This window comes from Jaculus jaculus, chromosome 3 (assembly GCF_020740685.1).
Source record: "Jaculus jaculus isolate mJacJac1 chromosome 3, mJacJac1.mat.Y.cur, whole genome shotgun sequence".
Lineage (NCBI taxonomy): Eukaryota > Metazoa > Chordata > Mammalia > Rodentia > Dipodidae > Jaculus > Jaculus jaculus.
Genome location: NC_059104.1, coordinates 62,817,021 through 62,843,496, shown reverse-complemented (window position 1 = coordinate 62,843,496; position 26,476 = coordinate 62,817,021). Strand labels below are relative to the sequence as shown.

Genomic DNA, 26,476 nt, shown 5'->3' with positions numbered 1-26,476 from the left:
GAGGAAACCGAAGCTCATAAGCAGACACTAGTCATGTTAGCATTTGGAGGGAATCAAACTTGATGGTTTTCTTATCAACACTATCTCTGTTTGGATTTTTTTAAATGAAAATGATCATAAAAGTCTATTATTATGACTGTAAGTCATAGTTTACAGGAAGAGTTGAAAAAGTGTGTTGGCATCACACCAAGTATGATTATTACTGTCTGGTTAGAAAATGAAGTTTTTGCCTTCTGTACCCTTCTTTCCTACCTCCACTGGCCTGTACTACTTCCTTGCCTGGAAGACTCCTCCCAGTGCCAGAATCAAAACCCACTCTTGCTCCACCTTCTTACAGGAAACCTGTCCCATCCATCAGCACCATAGCCAACTCCCTTCCATTGCAGCTCTTCACCTATATCCTTGACTTGACTTCTTTGATGCTCATCATTGGCTTTCCTCTAGAAAGAATTTAGGTTAAAGACCTGATCCATATATACTCTTCTCTTTTTTTAGTCTTGTTTGTATGTGTGCATGTGCATATGCATGTGTGCATTCACGTGTGTTTGTGTCACACATTCTGTGGTACCAGTATGAAGGTCAGAGGACAACCTTGCTGTGTCAGCCCTCGCTTTCCATCTTATTTTAGGCAGGTTCTCTTGGTGTTCACCACTCTATTCACCATGCTTGTTGGTCCCGTGAGCTTCTAGGAGATTCTCCTGTCTCTGCTTCCCACCTCACCATAGGAGCACTGGGATTACAATGCATGCATCTGGCTTTATGTAGGTTGCAGGCAACTGACCTCAGATCCCCACTCACACTTGTGTGGCAAGCACTTTGCTCACTGAGCCTTTTCCCCAGCCCTGCTGTCGTCTTTTCTTGTCACATTGTATCACTCTAGCTTGGCACTATTTGTATAAGTACACAGAATCCCTGAGTACAAATATCTATTCTCAACCAATGATAGATAAAAGTGAAGGTGGTATTTGGAACTGGGCTGAACACTACTAACTGTTGAACATACTCTGTAGGTAGTGTGTGTGTGTAAACTATGTTCTTAACTAACTTTGTTCAGATACGGCATTCTTTTTACAATGAAATACAAAATATATTTTACTTGTGAATTTTATCAGAATGCGATTACCTTACAGTTATTAATCTATTTCAGCCTGGGATTTTAACCATTGTGCAATTTAGTGCTTTAAACTTTTGAAAGAAAATGCCACAAGCTCATCTTCTGTTCTCAGAAGAGAAAATGGTACTGATAATTTTGACTAGTTCTGAAGAGATCCTAGCTGTAATCCCAGCTCAAGCATTAATTAATGGTATCACCTCAGGAAAGTCTTCTAAGCCCTGAGTCTCTGTTTCCTCTGCTCTGTGATTTACTCAGATAATCCCCTAAGGTACTCTAAAAATCCTTTAGTCCTTACCATATAAATACTTTAGATATTTTATCATTTATGGATATCTAAATGCAAGATGGATGGCAGCACTCACCATGATGTCTGTGCTCTGAGGTGATGAGAGAAGAGAGGAACAGGCAGTCCTCTTTACATATATCCTGTCAGCTCAGGAACTGTGCCATGGAGGCTGCCTCTGTGGGGCTGCACCAAGTGCCAGAAGGCACATCCCAACCCTGAGAGCATGTTCTTGGTACCCTGCAGATGCCAAAGCTGGTCAAAGTTATTGTCACAGATGGCTGTTCAGCACACTGACATCCCCTCTGTTCTGTCCTCATCTGTCTTCTCAGCTGAAATCATAAAGCCTCGGGTGTTTGAATGAATGATTAAATTCATTCCACAAATATTTACTAGGGTCTTGTTAAGTGTCAGGTTATATGCTAAGTGCCAGAGTGAGATATGAGGGTTTCTGCCCTCTGTGTGTCCTGTGATCCTCCTTATGGGCAGATTGGTATCCTCACCCACATTTCTTCAGCTGAAAATGCTCTCCCTGAAATCACTTCTTGGGCACATCTCTGCTGGACATTTTTTATTTGCAGCAAGGGAAATTTGGTTCCTATGTCCCCTGCTGTCAAAAGAGAATTTTATGAAGTGTTAAAATGTTTTCCTATGTCCTTCGAAGCCATTTCTGTAGTTCATCCATGGGAAGAAAAACCATATAACTGCTTTACCAACTTGACAGGTTTTCTATTTCTCCTCAAAATCATGCTTCTAGCTGTATTTGCCAGTGCGTTAAATACTATAAAAATTACTTCCACTAAGGAAAATACCTACCTCTTTTGGTCTCAGGGAATAGATGTTCAAAGAAAACAATGTTTAATAAAAGCTTCCAAATCAAGGGTGAGCACAGAATAATGTTCGTTGCTCAGGGTACCAGAACTGATAGAGGATGCTAGGAGCCTGGCACCACTGAGTGGACCCTTTAATTTCACCAAAAGTATACAGCTCTGAGTAAAAAAAAAAAAAAAAATGGTGTTAACATAAAAAATTAATGATTCCAAAATGTGAGAGAGAAATTAAGTCTTACTCCAAAACAAGAACTGTATTAGAAATTAAATATCAAAATTCAACATGGTACATGAAAATTCATAAAGCACTACAACTCAGGAAAGACACACCTTTGGGGAGCCCAGCTCTAAGAACTGGACCAAAAACATCTGTCAAGTGTAAGGAGTGGTGATCATGTTGACTGGGAAAGGAACAATGAGGAAACAGTCCTGTACAGAATCCACACAATTCTTTTTTTTTCACAGGATTTGTTTTAAACTAATACATTCCAAGTGACAACAAGTGAGGTATAATGAGGTAACTTTAAGACAGAGATGACGTGTTATTGCATCTGCTTATAGAAAAAAAAGGGTGTCTTAGCCTTGACTCATGGAGGAAGAAACCTCATCTAGGGGCAGCAGCATGAGAATAGCCACAGCTTGATAGATTCCTATTACAGGAAGCAAACCACTGAGGTCTGGAACAGGGTGAATGATCACAGGACCCACATAGTCAAAAATATTATCTGTTCCTTTGTAGAACAAGTTTGCTGATCCCTGGCTCAGAGACACCAGGGCCGGAGGGCAGATTCAGAATTGCCTAGGTCAACTCCATTTGCCTTGGGATTCAGAAGAATGGAGGTGTGTTCAGGTCACACAGCCAGTGAGCTATGGAGTTGAGACTTGAAGACCATGGGTTCCTCTACATGCCTTCTCTCTCACACAGCCCAGCCAGTGTTGAGTCCTGACAGCAGTCCCTCAGCCCCATCCCCTTCAGTTTCCTCTGCAGAGGCTTATTACTCAACAATGTTCTTTCTACAAAGGGACAAAATAGATTTCAGCCAAAAGCCAGAATGCTAAGGACTCACACAGAAAAGGTGGTGCCATCCATTGGCACAAAAAAGTAGGGGTGCTTTCTCCAGACACCCATGCTTCTGCACTGTGGTTCTGATTGTTCAATAAAGTTTTGAAGAGATCCAACACAGCTTCCTGACCCATCATAACCTCAAAAGTATAGCTTATTTGCACTGGAAAGTTGCACTTACTCAAAAGTTTCAGCCTTTCCACTCTGCCTTGGAACACACTGTGTCACTTCTCAGGTGGTGATTCAATCAGGTATGTGACTGCCCCCTCCTAGGCTTTGAGCAGCTGAAGGACTGGCTACATGTTTGGCTTTTTAAGCACCTAGTACAATATCTGGCACATTATATAGCTCAGTACTCATATGATTTTGGCCCTGATGGATATAGATATGTGAGATGATGTTTTAAATCAAAAGTTGTCAGATTTCACCATATATCAGAACCACCCTGAGAGCTTGTTAATGCAAACTGTTGGATATACACACCAGTTCCTGATCCAGAATATCTATAGTTGGAGCATTTGCATTTTTAGTGAGTTTCTAGGTGATGCCTGACATGTTGGCTCAGGAAACATTCAGAAAACTACCATTAATGTTATCAAACATAGTGTTAGGTCACTGGAAATAGCCTCTTACTATTGGATGATTTTTATGACATTATTACTGAAGCTAGACCCAAAGGAAAACAGGGTCACTATTCTGAGTATCATAAAGAACAAAAAATCCCCATAACCCACTTCTGTCTCATTTATTATAGGATGGTAGGAACATCACAACAATGCACTAGCTACTGAGGAAAAAAAGGCAGGTCTGCTAAGCCTGGACTTATTTGGCTTATTTATAATGGAAACCTCTAAATATAGATAGTGCTAGAGTGGAGAATTGGTTGCCATGTGATCTTTCCTTTCTCTCATCTATGAAAGAAAGAAGATTATAATTCTGATTTCCCAGTGTTGGACAGTAGGAGGGAAAAAAATCTGAAAAACATTTAGTGGGCATAAACTGAACAAGTTTGGCAATAGTTTTCAAAATTTTAAATTCAGATACTCCTATTTTTCTCTCCCTCTATTGCTATAAACTTTGTGCAATAATATTAATTAAAAAATGTCAAAATCTACAGCTGAGAATGTATGTGGCATCCATATTAGTACCCATATGCATAACATCTCCAGTACATTACATGAAAGGTGAAACACTAGTACAGAACAACATGGCACTCTGTGTAGGTTATAGTAAAGGATAAGAAAATACACAATGCAGTGTGTACCTTTTTTCTCTGGATGAACATTTTACAATCTGTTAGTATCATTTGTTTTTGGAAGAGAAACTGATAAGGGGTTTGGGATAGGAAGGTAGTCTTACTCTCTGTTTTATCATAATTTTGTTGTTGAGTCAATAGTATAACCTATGTAGGAAATCTGCTGGATTTAAAATGTCTTGTAAATACTACATACTGGAAGAAACCATTGCAATTGTAACCTAATGCATTTTTGTTTTGTTGCTTTCCAAAATGTAAACATAAGCAGTAATAGGGTATCTACAGTTCCTTGATATGTGTAAGAATTTGTATAAATCTTTATAAGCCATTCTCTGCCTAATATCTTTCAATTTATTTAAGCAATTTGACCATTGCCTGCATGCTAAAAATTCACTCAGACATCCACATCCTCTTTTGATAATGTGTTCAGAGTTTTGCTCTTTTTCTTGTCTATATCCCAATCCCTAAAAGAGCCAAATGCCTAGCCTCATCTAGCTAGGGAGTTCAGAAATGAAAGAAGGTTTGAAGTTAGCTTTTTATGGTCATGTTTAATAGAGTTATAAAGTCATGTGAAATTCCTTCATGTAAACCCAAGACAAAACCACTAAACATCCTGTTCTTCATCTTGAAACTCCAGTTCAGGCCTCCCTCAAGTCTGAGTCAAACTGGCCAGGCTCCTATGCTCAGGCCCCAGCATAGGATCAGGATACAGGTCCCAGACACTTCTGCTTCCTCTCCCATGTGGTCAGCAGTTACCACTCTCCTTTGGCCTGTCTGTGTCTCTCTGAATGTCCTTGGAGTGGTCTTACCTACAGCATTCCTTGCTAGCAGATCTATCTAGGGCCAGCAGTACTGATAAAGTCATTCTCTCTCTCTCTCTCTCTCTCTTTTTTTTTTTTTTTTTTTTTTTTGGTCCCTTTTCCCCTCAGAGAATTACCTCCAGCAAGGAGGTCAACTATTTCATTTGATATATGCGTTTGAAAAATCTCTTCTAAACTATTCATGGAGGATTTGGAAAAAATGGTATCCCTTAAGGGGGGGAGATGGCGGGGAATTCTCTGAATTCTATAGAGTTATGGCTCTATCATCAACCCAAAAGCATTAAAAACAAAAATTAGGCTTGTAAGATTTGTTTGAGGTGCTTTACATGGGCAAGCCTACATTCAGGAAGAATGTAATCGGTTAATCCAGATATATGAGACACTAAATGGATTTAAAGCTCTTTTCACAGCTGTGTAGCTGTGACATGGAATGTACGAGACGCTAGGACTGTGAAAGAGAAAGGACTGTGCCTTTGTTCTTGGGACATGGCTAGTCTTTCTCTCTTAGTTCTTGCCATGCTTCTCTCCCACATGCTCAACATGTGGGGGTCTTGTACAGCTCCAGAATCTGAACTTTGCATGGAGTATCTACATTTTCTCAAGAAGCTTGTTTAAATGCAGTCTGTTTCTTTGTAAATGGTCTGTCCTGTTGTAAGCTTCCCTTCCTGGAAACAAAATGCTTCTCAAAATAGTTAATAAAAGTATTCCATCAAGAAAGAAGTGTGCTTACACTCAGTAAATCCCCAAACAAATACTTTGGGATAGGAAAAAGTACAAAAGAAGGAATTAAACTATTCAGTCTTGGAGAGCTTTTTTGAAATTTTGAGGAATATGTACATCTGTGTGCATGTTGTATACCTGAATGTATCTTCACATGTGCAAATACAGAAGCTAATGAGTAATCACAAGTAGGGATTCACAGCCATACAGGGTGATTGGCAGGTTCATTAAAATTGGGTGTGTCTTTTCCCTGTGTTCATGTAAATCTTCTGGGCATACTAGGCACTCATGCACATGAAGAATTGATCACTTTACATTTTCTTATGATTTTCAGACAAGCTAATTTAGACAAACTACTTAGAATGGAACTAGGGGGAAATTGCATAGTATGAAGGACAAATCTAGATTTTCTAACTGAAAGCTCTGCTAGTAATCCTCCAAAGTTTTGGAGTAAGCTTTTTAAAATATGTAAATATAAATTTTAAATATGTAAATGGTACAGAATTTAAGCTTTTGATCTGATATAGAGTCCCATGGAGCCTTACAGCCCAATAGACGTCTAAGGTTAAAAAGCTTTGGGTGAGGTGTGATCTGAATTTGTTCTACCTATAGCATCACTTCATAAGCTGCTCTTTTGAAAAAATACCAATCCTATCCTACCTTTTATTTACCATTTTCTATGAGTAGTGTTTAGGATATTCTTTAGTTACTAATTGCTTATGGCTTTGCTGTGCACAGAATGGGCAGTATGAATTACTTCAGAGAAGTAATAATAAGTGCTGGTATAATTAGTGGTCCTCCTCTTTGTTGTCCCAGAGAGACAACACCTGTTACATCAGTACCAATGTCATTCTGACTCCAAATTTTAAAATCATGCTGCCTTTGAATCACAGTCATTAGGAGTTACTATTTGAAGTGGTTTTCCCCTAATGATCATGAAGTTATGTTCTCTTTTTAGGCTCTTTGGTAAGCCTGAGAACTTTCATTCATAAGGTAAATATATAGCTCAAGGAGGAGTCTCTAGAATAGAAATAGACTGAGAGTGGTTTTCCAAGGGCAGCTGATTTGTACCATTTGTATTTTTCTGGCATTTGGATCTGTGTTATGTGGGGGAAACTATAAAACTTCCTAAGAAAATACTAAGTTAAATCACATTTATTTTGCTTTTAATTAATTACCATATTGAAGAGAATGCTATTACAAAGAATTTAGAATAGCCTAGAGGATTTGGGGCACATCTCTTAACATGCTGACTTCTTTCTGAACACTAGCCATATTTCAGCTACATTTGGGTGGCCTTCAGCCACTCTCAAGCTCAGTGTGTCCCAGAGCAAATTCCATGTCTTCCATCACAGACCTCCATCTGTGTGTGTTCTCTGAGTCTCTGATGTTCTTCCAAGCTTGAGTCATCCTGGCCTCCTTCTTCCTCCTTGCATTCACAAAGCAGGTCAGCTGCCTGTCCTGTTACCACTTCCTGACAGATGACTGATCACTCCACCCTTCATTTACTTTCATTCAGGACAATTAAAGTGGACTACAGCTTTCCTGACAACATTATCAAATACACAACCAGGAATTACACCCTTTTGTCCCCTCTTATCACCCCCCCTTCACCCCCATTTACCTAGTCCTTCTTTATCTTCTCACCTGACTTTAGTCCTCCCTACCAACTACTTTCATTGTTTTTGTTGACAACTTACATGATTGTAAACAATATCCCATGGTAATTCCCTCCCTCCCCCAACTTTCCTCTTTGAAACTCCACTGTCTAGCATATCCCCTCCCCCTCTCAATCTGTCTCTCTTTTATTTTGATGTTATGATCTTTTCCTCCTATTATGATGGTCTTGTGTAGGTAGTGTAAGGCATTGTGAGGTCATGGATATCTAGGCCATTTTGTGTCTGGAGCAGCACACTGTAAGGATTCCTACCCTTCCTTCGGCTCTTACATTCTTTCTGCCACCTCTTCCACAATGGGCCCTAAGCCTTGGAAAGTGTGATAGAGATATTTTAGTGCTGAGCACTCCTCTGTCATATCTTCTCCACACCATAGTGCCCTTTGCGTCATCCCAAGGTCACTGCCATCTGAAAAGAGAAGGTTCTGTAACCAGAAGTGAGAGTAGCATTAATACGTGGGTATGAACATTAAAAGAAGTACTTACTGGAGAGTTTGGTGAGCATAGTATATATTTAGGCAGACAACAGCAGACCTGACACCCCTAGGGCCCATGACTACCCTTGTTGTAGGTTTTCAGTATCAGGAATGTATTCCCTCCCATGGAGCAGACCTCCAGTCCAATTAGAGGGTGGTTGGTTTCCCCCATAACTCACGTGCAACTATTGCACCCATTGGCTCATTTAGCCTGTCTGGCCAACTATAAGGCTTGCAGTGTCCACTGTTGAATATCTTCACTGGTGGTATCTCTCCCCTTGGACAGCATGGCAGTGTGGCTTTTTCCAGCTTTCTGTCATCTGGTATACATGGAGGAGGTTATCAGCTCAGCTCCTGCAGAATTACTCAGTGAACTTGGAGCCCAAGTATGTGGAGTCTTCAGTAATAGGGTCTTGCCATCTATTTCTGGTGCAAAACCAAGGACCTCGGCCATGGTCTGTAATGTTTTGGGGGCATCAGGGGCCTCCCTGGCCAACAACTCACTGGAAGATATCCCATCCACACTGAAAATTTCCTAGTAACAGCATATGGCTTCTGTGTGTTCCATTGTCCAAAAAAGTAGGTTTCCTTATGACTTATTTATATCTTCTTAGATTTTGATTAGCCCTCCCTCTACCTTTCCTTTACTGAATCTCTTCCCCTGATCTCACTTAGGCCTTTTCATCCCCATTAATCTGTTCTTCTACATACATATAAACAATACCATCCTATTAAGTTACCTACTTCCATGTAAATTTCTTTCACAGCTCCTGCCTAGAAAGGCCACACTAAGCTAGCCAACAAAGGTCTGGCAGAACATTAGCTTCTTCAAGGGACAATCCATTTTCTAATCTACCTACTAGTTACTTTCACTTTATGTTGTCCCCAACATGTCGCCCATACTCCTGTAGTACAGACTAATTATCTACTTGCTTTTTCTTTCTCCCCAGACTTAGATCTCATCAAAAGAAAGAAGCATATCTGAATTATATATTTCTAGCAATCAAGGGTCTGGTACTTGATAAGATCCCAGGTGCTTTTGAAGTAATAAATTAATGAATTGAGTTTATGACCTAAAATATGGTAATCAAATATTCCTCTACTTTGTCATATACCTGTTGATTTTGTTTGCTAACATTTAAGACAATAGTACTGAATGTTGTCCTTCTATGGAGATTGTTTTATTACTCTATGACATTCTTTGAACACAGAAAGATCCAGAAGAGAATTGATGTCCTTTTCATAATAGAGCCTTGGGAATCAGGAAAGATCTATGTGATGGAGTGTTGGCAGCCATGAGAACCTAATTTTAACTGTGCCTTCCTAAGTAAATATTTAGAAGATCAGATATAATCATGTGATTAATTCAGTGCTCTAGTGTTATTAACCCCATGCTTACTAGAACAAGAACAATTTAAATAATATTGAATCTACAGTTGGTTGGTCCCACATTATTGCTTACTGCTAAGATTCCTTCCCTTGCTCTATATGGATTCATTTACAACCCTTCAACATTTATCATACCACTTTTCTCAATTCCTGGAAGACAACAGAAGTGCTCAGTGATGTCAAGGTGTTAGTATTAGAACTTCAAGTGGGTTAAGAGCTTGAGGGGATGCTTGTGAGCATAATCATGAAATAACAGGGGAAGGACGATCATTTCATTCTGATGGACTATGGAGGGTGCCCTAAGGTATTGGAATGAGACCTGTGTGCCAGTGGTGCTGCCCAGGTGAGCTTTGATGTGTTCTAATGTGGAGGCGGTGGCTTTTGTTACCTTCTAGAGGCTCCACTTTGGAGCCTCAACACAGTAATGACTTTAGAGATCTGTTCTTGAATCCTTGAGATAGAGGCCAAAGAAGAATTGATGCATGTTTAGCACTTTCAGCCTTGGTCACTGTACCCTAGCCAGCCATGAGTTTATCACATACCTTTATTGTATATATTATAGATCTACTAAATCACATTTGTAAGCAAGAACTAAATAATGCCTGGAAGTAGATGTCCATAACTTTTCCCCCCAAATAATGTTTAGAATTTGTTTAACCTTTAAAGTTATGGAGCCATCCCAACCTTGCTAAATGTAAGTACAGAAGGCACAGATTGGATGGATATCGATGATGTTGTTTCTATTGTGACATCATCCATAGACTCCTAGTGTCTTTGATTTGCTTCCCTATAGTGATCACAACATAAATTACTTGTCTTGTTTGACTTCCTTGTTCACCAAAGTTGAGCAGATTGTGGCCGTTTTCAACGCTTCTACCAGACAAAAAGCTTGGGACCATTTCTCGAAAGCTCAGCGCAAGAACATAGACATTTGGCGAAAGCACTCTGAGGTTGGTGATTTTATTATTTCCTTTTTACCACCATCACACAGCTGGACTGGCAGAGAATAGTGTGGCTACAGCCTTGATGGTTTTCTTACAATGGGCAGTCTTTCTGCCATTGTCCTGTATCATTGTCCCCTCCAAATCCAGCTCTGATTTCTTCCTTGCCCAGAGAAGCAACTGGCCTCACACTTAGAACATTTTCTTTCTTCCCTACTAGGGAGAAAAGACTCTTTTCCCTTTCATAGTTCATTCAGAAATAATCCAAGACATTTGGCCTAAAATTGGGTTGAAGAAAAGGATAAGCCAGTGTGGAAAAGTGATTTTCAAGTACAGAATTTTTCCCAATGTTCTGCGTGATGATGACAGCTTGCTCTTTGGGTTTGAAATGGCAAGTATGCCTTCCTATCCATGTCGTCTCATAAACCATGCCTTAGCCCCTGTGCTAGCCATGAGGTTCTGTCATGCTGCTCCCCAGAGCAAACCTCCGACGAGGTGTAAAAACCCAGGCTAGCTGAGTCCACTCTTGAGCATCAATGCATGTGTGAAGTGAGTATCTACTCCCAAGGAAAGAGTCCAGAACCTTCCTTGCTACCTAGGTAGACCAAAATATGTCATTATCATTGGTCATCCAGCTGTTATTTTTGACTCCACAGTGTAGTGTACGCTTTGAACCTGTAATTTAAAAGTAAGTATATTGTCTTCCTTTGATTCCTTTTTTCTCAGTGAGATAATGTTTTTCATTTGGATGCCTCTTCATTTCTAGCATGTTAATATTAAGGTTCTCTAAAAGCTATTCCCCCTTTCAAAATCACAAACTTATAGAAGGTAAGGTTTATTTATCTAATGTTTTGGCTCACACTTATAAAATAAGTGTTTTATTAAGAGTTTGAAGAACCACAAAGTACTGTGACATCAGTCATTTGTGTAGCATTTTAAGTGCTCATTAACTAATGCTAAATTACAATTGAATACCAATGGCACTAGTTGTAATATCCACATGAATACCAAATGGGTACTTTATTGTCACTGTTACTATGGTGGATATGGAATAACTTCACAGTAATGGGACACTTAAAATGCTAGGACAGTTGTTGATAAGGGCATTTATAAGTTGTACTCACTGGGGCCTAAGAAGGTGGTTGGTGATTGATATAGTTCTGTTCCTTTATAGGACTGTAAGAATGAGGTAGGATTTCACTTTAATTTTCAAGGGTTTCCAAACAAAGGAAGGGCACTTCACACATATTCTCCTTCACACTGAATTGAGACCCAAGTCAAAGTTGATTTTTCAGGAGAAAACAAGAGCTCTCGGCTTAGGATGCATTATAAACATGAATGTTAAGAAACGTCAAATTGGAATCTGTCAGCTGTGATTCAGATTTGGTCATGTTGAGTCTATGAATTTTAAAAATTCATATAAAAAAATGAAACATGACAACTAAATTTGAAAACTCTACTAGACATAAAAGAAGGTCATTTTTAGTGGGTGACTGTCAGCAAACATCAGCTACTGCTCTGCCATGCTTAGTGTCCCTTCCTTATCCCTCTCGACCCCACCCCTACTGATTCTGGAGCAACACAGGTCAGGCTTCCCTCCTGGGTCTGAGGAAGCCTGCTTGCTCTCCCTGCTTCGCCTGGGATGGTAGAATGGATTCTCCAGGAGTATAGATGGAATGTCATCTTCAAAGTTCCTCCTGTAAGGGTCTTTTGGGATACATTAGGAAACGGATCTCTCAATTACCTTTGATTTTTCCCTTTTACATGTTGCTTAATTGATTAAATACTGGTTGGTAATTTAACATTGTGGATGATTTCTCAGTTGCATATAAGCTTGATAATTGGCTTGTTTTTTTCCCTGCATTGCCGTGTATAGCATCTGTTAATTATCTACAACACCTCTGCAGATTCATTAGCATGTACTAGTGATTTACTGCTGAACCACAGGCACCTTGTGGAAACACCCTAGGTTCCACTCCCACCAGTGATTTTCATTCCTGCCACCTTCTTCACAAAAACAACTGTCATATGATAGTTTGTCATTAATTGCTGAACTAAACAACAGGACCATTCAGCCTCATTTTTTCTTTACATATGACTTTTTCTTGTTTCAAATATTTTTCAAACCACCTCAGTGGGTTGGGCTTTTTGTCAATAAAAAATTAGCTGCTCATCATCTGGAAATTTGTGGCACCCACTTCCAAGCCCTGATAGTGTTGCACTAGTCAGAATTACCATCTTGTTTTTTCTGGCAGCACGGTCAATTAAGGAGGTCTGATCTGCCATGCCAGTGGCCTCTCAGACCTGTCCTGTAACTATTGCTTTCTAGACCTTGCCTCTCTGCCTTCCTATTTTCCTGTCCTCCACAAAGGTGATTCTTAGAAGAGAGGTAACCATTGGAATGCCGCCATCAATAAGTAATTTCCGTGCTGCAGTGAGCTAAAAAAAGAGATATAAACCCAGAGTGGCAGCTATATACAATTGAGTGAGCAAAAGAATTATCCTTAAAGTTATGCCACTAATAGACTGATGCAGACATTTAGTTTTATTGTAATTAATAGAATATAAAATTATCTTGCCTTTTTATATTTATAGACTTCTATTTAAAACAGGGGAAATAATGAATGCTTTTTTCTGTTTTAAGTGTTTTTTTTTTAAAAAATATAGCACATATAAAAGAACAATGCATGAGAATTCACAAATACAGCCTGTCATAAAATAATTATATATAACTAATGTAAACAATTACAATGACCTGCTTTAGGCACAGTAGTAAGAAATATATTGTTTAATTCATTACCTTTTACAACAGGTTTCCACGTACACTATTGCATTCAAATAGTCTTGCATTAATATCACTCCCTCTTTATGAGTGAGTAGAGAGTGAGAGACTCAAAGTAGTTCTGTAACTTGATTATAGCCACTGCCATAGTCAGTGGAAAAGACAGGATATGGTCCCAAGACCTGTGACTTAAAAGTAATGCTGAGACCACCACGACCACAAAATTATAACTTATGCACATAATAGTGTGGACTGCAAAGAGAAAAGCACTCTATTGTGATGGATTTATAGTGTGAATGTGTGAGCAAATCACACTAACAGGTATATATGCCCAAGTGGGGTACTTGGTTTATGTGAAAATATCAGTGGTCAGTTATACCAGATCAGCATACCAAATGATGATAATGTCTTTATATGCATTGACTCATTTCATACTCAAAACCAGTAGCTCCACAGCATTTCAATGAACAAATTGAGCAAGTAGATATGAAAAAAGTTTCCTACATCTACACAAGGCTGCTGCTAGCCTCAAATGCTCATGTTATTACATACCTACTATATACCGGCCAGGTAGCAGCAGTTAGTCTACGTAATAGGTAAACTATGTAACCTGACAACAGCCCTAGTAGGTATAGATTATTATTCCATTTCTTATAAACAAGGAGACTGAGACTCAAGAGAAATTTAATAAATTATCAAAAAGTTTCTAATGAGGCATTTGTTAGCAGGGATTTATCTCAAGTCTGATACCAAAACTTTTGGCCTTCTCCCTCAGAACTTCATTCTAGATTAGGTGAAGTGACATTTGAGTAAAAGGTTTAAATTCTAAATGTTGACATGCCAGTCATAATATACCCAGAGACCATGAGGAGACAGTTTGATGATGTGTGACCATGCCTTTGACCTTTGTGTATTCTGTGCTTTCAGGAGCTCCGGAATGCTCAAAGTGAGCAGCTCATGGGCATCCGCCGTGAGGAAGAAATGGAAATGTCTGATGATGAGAATTGTGACAGCCCAACCAAAAAAATGAGAGTGGATGAATCAGGTAATGCTGACAACTGCCAGGTCCCCAGGAGGTATCAGAATGAGCACTGAATCTTAGGTGGGGAATAAGTACAGGGAAATGGCCATATAACTCACTTTTATTTGAGTTCCACTAAACCTTCATCTTTGAGTGACTCTATTTTATTAATAGAACTTGCAACTCCTTCTGAGGAGCATAGAGATTTAAATTGCTCCAGTTGTTTCTCCATATGTGGATCTGGGGCCATTACACTTTCTTCAGGGATACTTGCCTGTTCCCATAAAAATCCTCTTCCAGAGTATGGCAGATGAAATTTGGTTTTACTCTGTGTACTTCTTACTTAGAAATTGTTTAATCCCTAAAGAAGCTTTCTAGCCTCTGTGCCAACATGCTGGAAAATTAGACTCTTTTTTCATGAAATTTTAGATCACCTAACTTGTAATCAAGAGAGGGGCGCCATGCAGTACTGAGTAGGTCATGTCACTCCTTGAGTTGTTAAGGGAGAAGCTTCAAGAGAACCTGTATTATGTACTTTTCTTATCTAAGATGCCAGTTAAAACTCCCCTTGAATTATATGTAAGTTCTTTCATAGAGTTCAAACAAGCAAGAGAGATAGATGTCCACTCAGACTAGAGATATCAAGGAATATAGCTTGTGTGAGGGGTGGATATGGTCTGAAGAACCTAGGAAAACCCACGGTCATCACCATTGCCAGGAAAGAAAACTAGACATGGAATAGGTTTCATGTGTCTTGTGTAAATACCAGTAAACAAAATACACACCATCTTGGACTTTGTAACAGAAAGATTGAAGGTGGCTTGAATAGATGACCTTAGCTTATTGGTTGGTAGAAGTGTAGGGGGGAGAAGGAAAGACCCCCTTTTCTCTGCAATTTTACTGATAGCAGAATGACAATACACACTACTCAGGAGAGAAGATTCACATGTGTATGATGTGAATAGAGGTAACAACTGTGTGACCCTTAGCCACCCAACATGGTTCAGAGGCTCGTATCCTCCCTTTCCCTGGGGGATGGGCAGAAGGGGAATGCAGACAGTTTTTAGGAGGACAGTAAATGATTTTTAGGAGTACTCAGTGAGCTTGAAGAAAATACAAGAGATGATGACCTTAGACAAAGTCAGATGGGTCCCAGAACAAACAATGAATTCTAAATGATTTTTTTAAAGCATTGAATGAAACCAGAATAGAAAACAGTGGTGTGTGACAAGTCTGTCCAGCTGTGTTGGCAGACTTTAGCTTCTCACCTTGCAGTCTGAAGACCTACTGAAATAGCACATTCCAGAGTGGGGCAATGAGAGCCAGCTTTCTGTGACAGTAGCCCTCTGGGGAATACTGACTGATAAAGCTGAGACTGGAGAACCACTTCTTAGGAAACTTGGCTTTTACCCTGAAGCATCAAAGCCTTTAGAAGCTTAGCATGCAAGTAAATGCCATGCCTCAGTGACTTCCTTGAGCTGTATACCTTTTGTCTGTAACTAAACCCATTTGGTTTAGGAGACCTCTGTCCCCACAGCATTTCTACATTTCTGTTTTACAAGCTTTCATACATCAAAAGAAAGAGGAGTGAAGTGTAATTTTCTTAAATTCAATGTGATCTCAATATACATTTTTCTTCAAAAAAACTTTTATCATTGTGAAGTTGAAACATAGTTCTTATTATCCTTAATGTTAGGTACAGTATCTGAGGTGTAAAAGAACAGGACTCAAGCAGAAATTCTGATTTGAACCTGGACCTTTTTCTAGATATGTGACTTTTCGCATTTTTAGAAACGTATATAGTCTCAGTTTAGATAAAACTAAGACAGAGATGACTGACCAGGTCCTTCATGGAGGAGCTCTGACAGGCCACAGCAGCATGCATACACACACAGGCCTGGCACCAACCTCAGCTATAGAAGCATCTGTGGAGATGGCAAGGACCTGTCCCCTCACCAGAGACCTGCAGTGCTTCTGGAGGTCTGAATGGAGAGTCCTTTCCCAGATATCTCTTGTTTAGTTACTAGGTATCTGATGAGACCATGAAGGACAATCTAGACTTAAAATTTGTACGAGGACTGTTACTTGGTCAGAAAAATTAATGAGCAAACAAACATATTGCATGTTATCTTCCATGCATGAAGGAGAGGTGAAAGAGATGGAGTTCAAATGCCAGGCACAGGCAGTTCAAAGTTCTTTTCATGCTTTTTCAAATGAGCTGGCCCAGAGGATGGAGCATGTGGTTTCGGCAGAGAGCACAGAACTGATTAAAGGGAAGGAAAGCAGCCCACCATTTTTATTTTGCCGGGCCCTGCGCCCTGCCAAAAAAGCAGGCAGTTGTTTTTCTTTCAGCCGTGGGCATTCATGGGCATGCCTGACAGTGAGAATTCCCATCTGGTCTTTGGACTAAACCACAGGCAAATGTCTGCTAAGGACTTAAAGGAAGGGACGAAGCATAGGGACAGAGGTCCGAGGCCTGTGAGAAACCTTTCCCATCATTCACTTTTTTTTCTTTTTTTTATGAGAGAAAGAGAAAAAAAATTAGCATGCCAGGGCCTCCTGCCACTGCAGATAACCGCCGGACATGTGTGCCAGCTTGTGTGCATGTGCCACCTTGTGTTACATTGTATGTCTGCCTTATGTGGGATCTGGAGAGATCAGCCTTTGCAGGCAAAGTTTGTAACAGCTAAACTATCTCTCTAGCTCACCACTCACTTTTAAGTGCAAATTTGCAACTGCCACTCATCCATATGGGAGCTGGTCCTTCAAAATCTAGCCCCCTGCTGTGCTAATGGGAATTGCCAAATGCAAGGACAGAAGAAGCCCCATTGCCTGGTTTCTCTCTACTGAAACAGAGCAGTTTTGCTCTATATCTCCTAGGGAAATAGCCAGCCAGAAATTCTTGCATGTTTTAGGGAAGAAAATCTGTTAGGGAACCATCTGCCTGTATCAGGAGGATATGGTGGGTTCATGCTCCTCATGAATACTCAGTCCAAGCTTGGCTTGTCATCTCCCCACTAGGACTAAGGCTGCTTCCTGGGGTTATTTCCAGGGAGATGAAGAGAAATGACTTCATATAGAAAAGGCACAGTTAGGCTTAGTGGCTAAGGCATTTGCCTGCAAAGCCAAAGGCCTCTGGTTTAATTCCCCAGGAACCACATAAGGCAGATACACAAGGGGGTGCATGCATCTGGAGTTCGTTTCCAGTGGCTACAGGCCCTGGCACACCCATTCTCTCTCTTCCTCCCTCCCTCCCTCTCTCTCTCAAATAAATAAATAAATAAATGAAAGAAAAGGCACAGTTGATTATGTAAGGAATTGTCTAATACCTTGGGATTAATTTTTTTTAACAACCAAAATGTTTCAATTCATCTCTGCTTTTCTGGTTGTAAGGAATACTTAGCTGTAGGTGGGAGAGATGTCTTAGGGGTTAAAAGCACCAACTTGCAATGTCTGACAACCTGGGTTTGATTCCCCAGTACTCATGTAAAGTCAGATGCACAAAGTGGCACATGCATCTGCAGTTGTTTTCAGCCACAGTAGGTCCTGGCATACGCACACTTTTTGTCTCTCCCTCTCAATACTAAATAAATAAATCAATAAATATTTTATTTTTTTTTTATTTATTTATTTGAGAGTGACAGACACAGAGAGAAAGACAGATAGAGGGAGAGAGAGAGAATGGGCGCGCCAGGGCTTCCAGCCTCTGCAAACGAACTCCAGACGCGTGCGCCCCCTTGTGTATCTGGCTAACGTGGGACCTGGGGAACCGAGCCTCGAACCGGGGTCCTTAGGCTTCACAGGCAAGCGCTTAACCGCTAAACCATCTCTCCAGCCCTCAATAAATATTTTAAAATAGTATTTAATTATATTTTTCCTTTTGCCACATAAAATGATTTACAACATGTATTCAACCAGAATTCTCTGACAGTATTCTAACCATGAAATAATTCTCAATGACTGGTTCATATTTCATGATTTGTTGATCTTAAGGCAGAAAAGGTGTTTTTTGGAGCAAAACTAAGATATTGAGGAAAATATAAGTGAATTTTTGTCAATGAATTGAAAACCCCCTGGCAACATTCGTCAAAGCATCCACTTAAGAAGACCAGCATCCTACTCTGAAGCCTGTGAAGAGAAGTTTTGATAAAAATGTAAATGCATTTTTGCTTAGTCTGCTTAGCCTCCTATTGGGATGAAGTCAGACTTGGAAATCTAGAACTTCTTCTTTCTGAATTCCCTTGCCTCTTCCTCCCTCCCTTCTTCCTCTGTCCTCTTCCCCCTCACTTCCTCCTTCCCTTCTAGTGGACCACGGGGGTGGAGCAGATGTACCCAAGGAAGAAAAGCCCAGCCTGTCTAGATTAGAAGGCTTGGGGTGGCAGAGGGCCGTAAGTTTTAGTATCATGAGAGCTAAATGAGCCAGTGCATGGACGGTGCTAAGGTGCTTCTGTTGTTATGGCCAATGCCAAATACACAGTGAGCACTAACCTTCTTATTGTCTTGGTCATCCTTTAGCACCTGGCCCTCTAATTAAAAAGTCTGTGACCTCAATAGCATATTTGCCTTGTTTTTATTATGTCTTTCCTTCAAGAGGAAGATGGGAACACTGAGATTATTTGCTCTGATTCAATTTAAATGGCATATATTAATAAGCATATTTAAATGCTTTCATCAGAATGCTTAGAACTTGGGGTTGAGGAGATGGCCCAATGGATAAAATGTTGGCTTCACAAGTGTGAGGTCCTCAACACCCACCATAAATGCCTGGTGGGCATGGCTAGCCCAATCAGTGAGCTCTGGGACAAACAAGAGTCTCTGCCCCAGTAAATAAAGTATAAAGTGACCATGAAAGACACCCACTGTCAATTTCTGTCCTCTACATGCACATATGTGCATGTGCACCCCCACACTTGTGAGTACAGCATGCACGCCACACACATATACACGCACTAAAATGCGTAGAACTTTTGTAAAGCTCAGTGTCAGTGTGAACAGGAATCATTCTAATTACCGACATACATTTGCACAGTACCTTGTCACATTGAAGGCATTGTGGATCCAGATTGAAAGGGTTAGACGTGGCGCTCCTGTCTAGAACATGTCACGCCTTTTGAAGAAAATAGGCATTTTACGTTACTAAAGGCATAATAAGCAACAACTATCTTGTAAAGCCAGTAAATTAAATCTACTGGCTTTACAAGATAGTTCTACCATGACCATTATTACCTAATATATGGTTTATGTTTAAATTTGGTAACTGTTCAGTGAACACAAATTTTAGAATATTGAAATTAAAACGTCCTTGCTTAATGGATAACCTTTAAACTATTCTATACAACACAAACAAATGCTCTTGGATTTTAATTTCACCTCACTTAAACTTGGAGCTCTTTACAGGAACAAATGCTTTTGTAATAATGAAATGTCCTCTGGGTTGTCAGTTCTCCATAAAAATTAACAGAGGTACAGATTTTTTTAAGAAAAAAATTTACTAGGAAGTCATACAAGGACTTTTCAAATCTTTCAGTCAGCCAAGTCAAACTAGGAACGTATTTAAGTTTGGTCAGAATTAGCAGTATTTCAATCTGAATAGATTTTTATGTGGCTGGATACTTTAGGTTAGGTAATATTAATGATATGGCTGTCTTTGGCTATCACCTTAGTTTATGTGAGTTCCAGGACTATCTTTGGTCATGTATTTCCTGCATACAGTACTTCTGAAAAACCCTAGCAGGTGCCATGCAGGATTTCTAATCAAGGTCCAAGCCTCAGAAGAGGGTCACTGTGGGCCCCATATCATCCAGGCACAGAACAGGGTTAAATAGGTGCCAGACCAGTCTCTTACAGCTAATTGAAGATGGCTTCCTTCTAGAACTGTAAGGGCTCATAGTATGAGAGAACAAGAACATTCCAATATATAAAGTAGGAGGGCTCAGTTGGAAGTCAGTGTCCAAGTTCCCCACAGCAGCAGACCCTGAGGCAGGGCATCACTATTGAGTACAAGCCTGGAAAAGCAAGTTGTTTCCCCACATGATAGCTTGAGACATTAGTTTCTGGAAGAGCAATGGAGCCTGAGGTATGTGTCCAGCAAGACAAGAACTTTCTTTTCAATCACAATTTAACATCTTCTGGGAACCCAGATGCCACACGATTAAATATGATGTGTTGAAATAATATGGCTTAAAGATAATCACAGAAATCTGCCAGGGTGGCTGAGGAGCTGCCCCCTGTACTCTTACAGAAGAGCTCATTTACCGGGAGAACCAAACTTTGTAGTTAAGTGTGATTTGGCTTGCTTTGGTTTCTTCCATTCATTTTATTGTTGTTGTTATGTTTTGGGTTTCTCAATCTTGCAAATTTTACCAGAGGAATTCAAATAAACGTATATTTGAGGATGACTATTCTAGTTCTTGATTTTTATGTACAGTTATGATTCCCTTGCCATAATGGACATGCTTCTGCAAAATACAGAACCTATTTTGTCTTGTAAATTGCTTTTAAATGCATGAGGACAGATGCTATTAAATTGATCCTGTAACAGAGGATTCCTTTTTAATGGAAACCCTCCTGCTGCCCAACAAATTGTGTTTATCTGGTTGTAAATTCACATTTCCAGGCTAACTTGTCTTTAAGCTCAGCCCTTTTATGAGCTTACTGTTCTGTTGCACCGAGCAATGCCGGAATTCCTGATGTTTTTCATAATAAGCACACTTCCAATAATCATGTACATCCTGTAAAACTGACCTCTGGCACTGAGACTTCTTTATCTAGGCAACCAAGGCTTTGCCCTTATTTTCTTCTGCTGTGCTGCCCTTCTTAAAATTCAGTTGAGCCCTAGCTGAGGTTCTTGAAGCAATCCATACCTGCTCACTTTGAGCCTGGAGCTAGAGGGTCTCAAGATGGCTTCCTGTGTGTCATCCAGGTCATTTTCCCAGGTGCACCTGCAAAGCACATTTTAGTTCTTGTAGGCTGTGGATTCTTACTGTGAGCCCCTTGAGCCTGATAGAGGGCTCAAGCAGCCAGCAGGCAGAGGAGAATGAGGACCATATAGCCAGTTGTCAGAAAGATCTGAGGACTTAACTGGGAAGGATTCCAACATATGGCCTTGGTGCAGCACAGGGCCACAGCACTACTGTCTATAGACAGCCCACAGTGCCCTGATACTTCTCAGTTGTCAGGAATACTACCAACTCCTTCATTTCATTCCGGCAAAGCTCCATGCAGGACTATTACACAGGGGAGTAGACTTAGTTCCTGCTTCCTTAGGCTCTGAGGACACTTAGGGAATATTTATGTAATAAGATTCAAAGTTGCTATTGGAAAGACTATAGCAACCTAACACCTCCCAGAGCCAGGCAGGTACTTGTAATAACAGGCTAAATTTACATTTACTTTAGTGTCATTTTATCTACACTCTGAGCATCACATTCTGACAGGATGTTAAAATATGTTTCAGTTCCCATTTGAGCAAAATTAACAGAGTGCTATTGGAATTTAAGTGTGCTTTGCACAACTTCTGGAAAAACAAGTCAGAATCATTCTGTAGGAGTTTAGATGCCAAATTCTTGGTGAATTTTTAGCTTTTATTATTTTTCTTAAACATAGGAATAGATGCCCATAGTGAAATTCTAATTTTCACTTTGGGTTTGTAAATAGTAAGTAGGAACTCTGGGTATGAAAAGAGACTCTCCTTTCTACCATTGCTGTTTTGTCAGGTGCTCACAAGATGTGTGTAGAAGACACTTTCATAGCTTAGCTCACTGCCCTCACATCAAACAGCATATAACATTTTTTAAATAAAAATATTTTCTACATAAAAAGAACTCCTAGTTATTTAAAAAAGTCAAGTGTCTAAGAATGATGAACAAAATACAACTGCTGTAACACTAGAAGAACGCTGTGATTTCTATTTTTGATTCCATATAACTTAACTGTCTAAATATTTTTCTGTGCTTTTTTAAATAATGTATGTACTTATTTGACAGAGAAAGAGGGAGAGAGAGAGAATGCCAGGGCCTCCATCCACTACAAATGAACTCTAGACGAATGTGCCCCCTTGTGCATCTGGCTAACATGGGTCCTGGGGAATCGAGCCTTGAACTGGGGTCCTTAGGTTTCACAAGCAAACGCTTAACCACTAAGCAATCTCTCCAGCCCTCTGTGTATTTTTTTAAAAACTCAGTAGCATGAGTTTGATTTCAGACAAGGCTCTTCTTATAGAACACTTTTTATAAAGCTTTGTTTAATTTGTGTGCGTGTGTGCATGTGTTTTCAAGTGTGTAATGGTAGGTGCATGCATGCCACAAGGTGCATGTGGAAGACAGAAGGCAATCACAGGTGTTGGTTTGTAGCAAGAAGCCGTTGTAGATCTTAGCACTACATATTCCAGGCTACCTGGCCCACGAGCTTCTGGGACTTCTATCTCTGCCTCCCTTCTCATCATGGATGAGCTAGAATTACAGACATACAGAACTGCATTTGGCTTTTACATTGGTCCTGGGGATTTGAACCCGGGCTGTCATGCTTCCATGGTAAACACTTTTACCCAATTAGCCATCTCTCCATCCCATACAAATTTTTTATGTATTAGTGAAACATAAAGTGTAAAGCAGATGTGTCTATGATGATTTGGATTATGAGTTCTTGCTCATGCTAGGAAGGTGAAGCTAAAATCTCCAAGGTAGTCACAGTGTATACTTGAGGTTCTCAAACCTGACTACTGGATTGGCCTTTCCAAGACCCTTAAGTGTGAGCATGGCTGAGAAGCTATAGGTGTGTAGGCCAGTTTATAGTGGGATGATAGTATCTATTGATTTTTTTTTCTATGTCTTTCCATCTAAAATCTTGAAGTGTGACTATAATAATGTTAAAGTAGGATACTGGAGAAAACAATCAATATCAGACCATACTAAAACATGCTATCACCCATTTCATAGTGCTGTGATGTACTGTTGATGAGTAGCATTGTCCTAATTCTCCTCTAGTGTTATATATCATTGTTCATCTAAACACAGTTTGTGACATAAAGGTGTCATAACTTGACCAGGTAGCATATTGACCAGCTATTCATATAGCTAATAGAAGGGGAAGAGTGGAGAGATAGGTCAGTAGTTAAAGGCACTTGCTTACAAAGCCTGATGGCCTGGTATCAATTCCCCAGTACCCACGTAAAGCCATGTGCACAAAGTAGTGCATGCATCTGGAGTGCACTTGGAGTGGCAAGAAGCTCTGGCATGCCCATTTATTCTCTCTCTGTGCTGGCAAATAAGTAAATAAGATATTTAATAACAAATAGAAAAGGAAACTGAGGGTAGTAATCTTTTCCTCTCTCAGAAATTACACTGGATATTATGTTTATCTTGTGCTGAGAAGTCCTGGAAATTGAAGTTTGTAGCAATATCAAAGTTCTTAGGGTAAACTCTCTCATATTGAAATAGCTTAGAGGCTCTTGTACATGATGGAGTGGTTTTGATACTGGGGCCAGGTAAGTAGTCACCTTTTCTTCCAAGTTCCAAAACCTAACATGGGAATCTGTCTGGGAAGTTGCTAGAGAAGGACATGTTTATTCAGACACATAACACTAACAGAAAACAGAGAAAAACATTCCTGTGACAAAAACTGCACACCACAATCTTTTAAGTACAGTGCTTGAGGCAGGATATGCAGGTTCCATTGTGAGACCACCTGACTTCCACAGCTGCCATGTACCAGAAGCCTTGGATTTCCACCACAGACATGTAGGCTATTGCAGCGTGAAGCAGTTGTATAAGTTTTCACTTAACAGAATTACCTCAGAAACATTTAAATATCTAATACTGGAGTGACAGCTGATTAATGATATGTCTGTTATCAAACTTGAAAAGTAATATTTTAGAAGACTATGAATGGCATGAGAAAAAGTTCTCAATATATTTGCTAAATGATAAAAGCAGTGTATAGTTATATATGTGTTGAATTCACAATTTATGTATTAGTGAAAAATCTATAAGGAACTGGGTAAAAATATTCAGAGTGTATGTCTTTGAATGATGTGATTACAAGTGATTTTTGTTACACTTCCACAATGTCCAAAATAGATATGTGTTGTTTTAGTAATAAAATAAACATAAAATATAAAAACATAATAAAAATCAATAATGACATATAAGATGGCATAGTATGTATGAGTAGAATGTGGTAAAATTACCTTGGAGAATCTGTGGTAAAATATTGTTAGTCAAATATTACCATCTGGCAGTTTCCAACCTGTGAGAGAAGTAAAAAAAAAAAAAAAAAAAGAAAGAAAAAAGCATAAACTAATAGAGGGGTGCAATAAGGCATCTCTTTAGATACAGGAAGTACTTGAGAGATCTTGGTATCTCTTCTTTCACTTGTAGAAAAGTACCATGCAGAGGATTTGTGTTGCTTGCCCAAGGTTACTAAGTGGAAATTCCAGAACTTGGGAGGACTCCAGACTCACTCTCAGTGCCTTCATCATAAGAGTTAGGACCCAAGCAAAATCAAGCAAGGATCTGAACACCTGCTGTATGCATGAGATCACAATGTCCTTGAGTGGCAATGATGACAGGAAATGCTTACCCCTCCACATGCTGATCCAGACAACACAAATGGGGGCCCTGCACATTCTTCTCATCGTGCTCTGTATTTTCTGCTACCGAGAAAGATTTGCTTCCGAATAAGGCAGTGATCCCAAAAAGCTGTTTGGTCCATTCCAGCAAAAATGCCAGCTTTAAGAAAAACACTTGGGAATTTGGCAAATACCTTTTCTAGTTGAGTAACAGTGACTTCCTCAAAGAGAGTATGCTGTGTAGCTTTAGGCAGGAAGAGGAAATGCTTTGAAGACATGGAGCCTGCAGAGAATGAGCAGTGCATGTCGCACATCTGTTTGGGCAAACACACACTGTCACAATCTGTGTTCTCTATTACCTAACTCTGCAAAGCGATAAAGAGAAAAATAAGGACACTCCTTGAAACACAGACACATACTTAATGACTGATCTGAAATGATCTAAGCTACAATATCAGCCCTTTGATTTCCCAGTCCATTTCTATACCCCCAGGGTCTGAGAGAGTCCACAAGATTATAGGTGTATTGACTCAACATCTAATTTCAAGACTTATTGAGGTGCCTTTCCCTATCCCAGGGCTTTTCTTTATGAAAGGTACCTCTCTATGTCTTAAAAATAGAATTCTGAGGAAGAACATGTACAGTAATATCAATCTTATTGCAGTTCCCAAAGTCTAGAAGCTTTGGTCTGGAAGAGGGCATGGAAATAATATATCTTTTCTTCCCTGAAATATTCCAAATTCAATACGGAAAAAAACTTTGGATTTTGTTATCCCCAATAATAATCATATTGCAGAATAAATACAAAAAGTTGATATTAGGTATTATTGAGTATTATAATTAGAAGCTTCCAGGATCATCTTAATCAATAACATATTTGGCAAGTGTTTTGCAGACAGCATGAGAGATTTCATTTCTCTTTTAGTGATATACAAATCCATTGTTTATGAAATATCTCCCTGCACATCAGATTTTTCTAGTATAGTCTGTAATTCCTAAAGCCATCGTTTATTTCTCCTTAGCTCTTTGTCTTAAGCACTGACATAATACAAAACAGTGATAAAATTTAAACAACATTTACTGAATTCTTACACTGTGTGTGATCCATATCCTTTGTTTCCCAGCACCAGATTAAGAGAATAAGTAAGAAAATCTTTTAAAACTAGGTAAGTCCTCACAGCCTATATCAGTTCTTTTTTGTTTTCCTGGACTAGCAAAGGATCCTGGGTAATACAATCTACTTGTTGTGCCCTTAAATTCATGTCCCAAAATTAGCAGAGTAACCCTAATCTGAAGCACCTTGAGAGCTAAGAGGATCCGAGGAAGACATCTGCTCATCTGAACGCTGTCAGCCCTCTTGTCAGTTTGTGTATGCTTTAAGCCAATAAGGGGAATACATACTGAGAGAGGAGGATCTTCCACTCCACATGCTTCTTAACAGATCCACTCAGGCTCCTTCTCTTTCCAAACACCCAGCTCATTGCATTGTACATAGAAGGTAGGGGAGAATTTATTAGATAAATGGATAGGAAACTACTA

General features: G+C 39.6%; 1 protein-coding gene across 11 annotated transcripts in view; it reads left to right on the top strand.

The window, feature by feature from the left end:
* The window catches only part of Enox1 (ecto-NOX disulfide-thiol exchanger 1), a 674,222-nt gene that overhangs the window by 531,815 nt on the left and 115,931 nt on the right, over positions 1-26,476 (top strand). For all 11 annotated transcript variants that reach the window (XM_045145349.1, XM_045145350.1, XM_045145345.1 and 8 more), the window contains 2 exons: positions 10,470-10,576; positions 14,277-14,394. In XM_045145349.1, the coding sequence (XP_045001284.1) occupies positions 10,470-10,576; positions 14,277-14,394 (225 nt within the window). The remainder of the gene's footprint in view (positions 1-10,469; positions 10,577-14,276; positions 14,395-26,476) is intronic.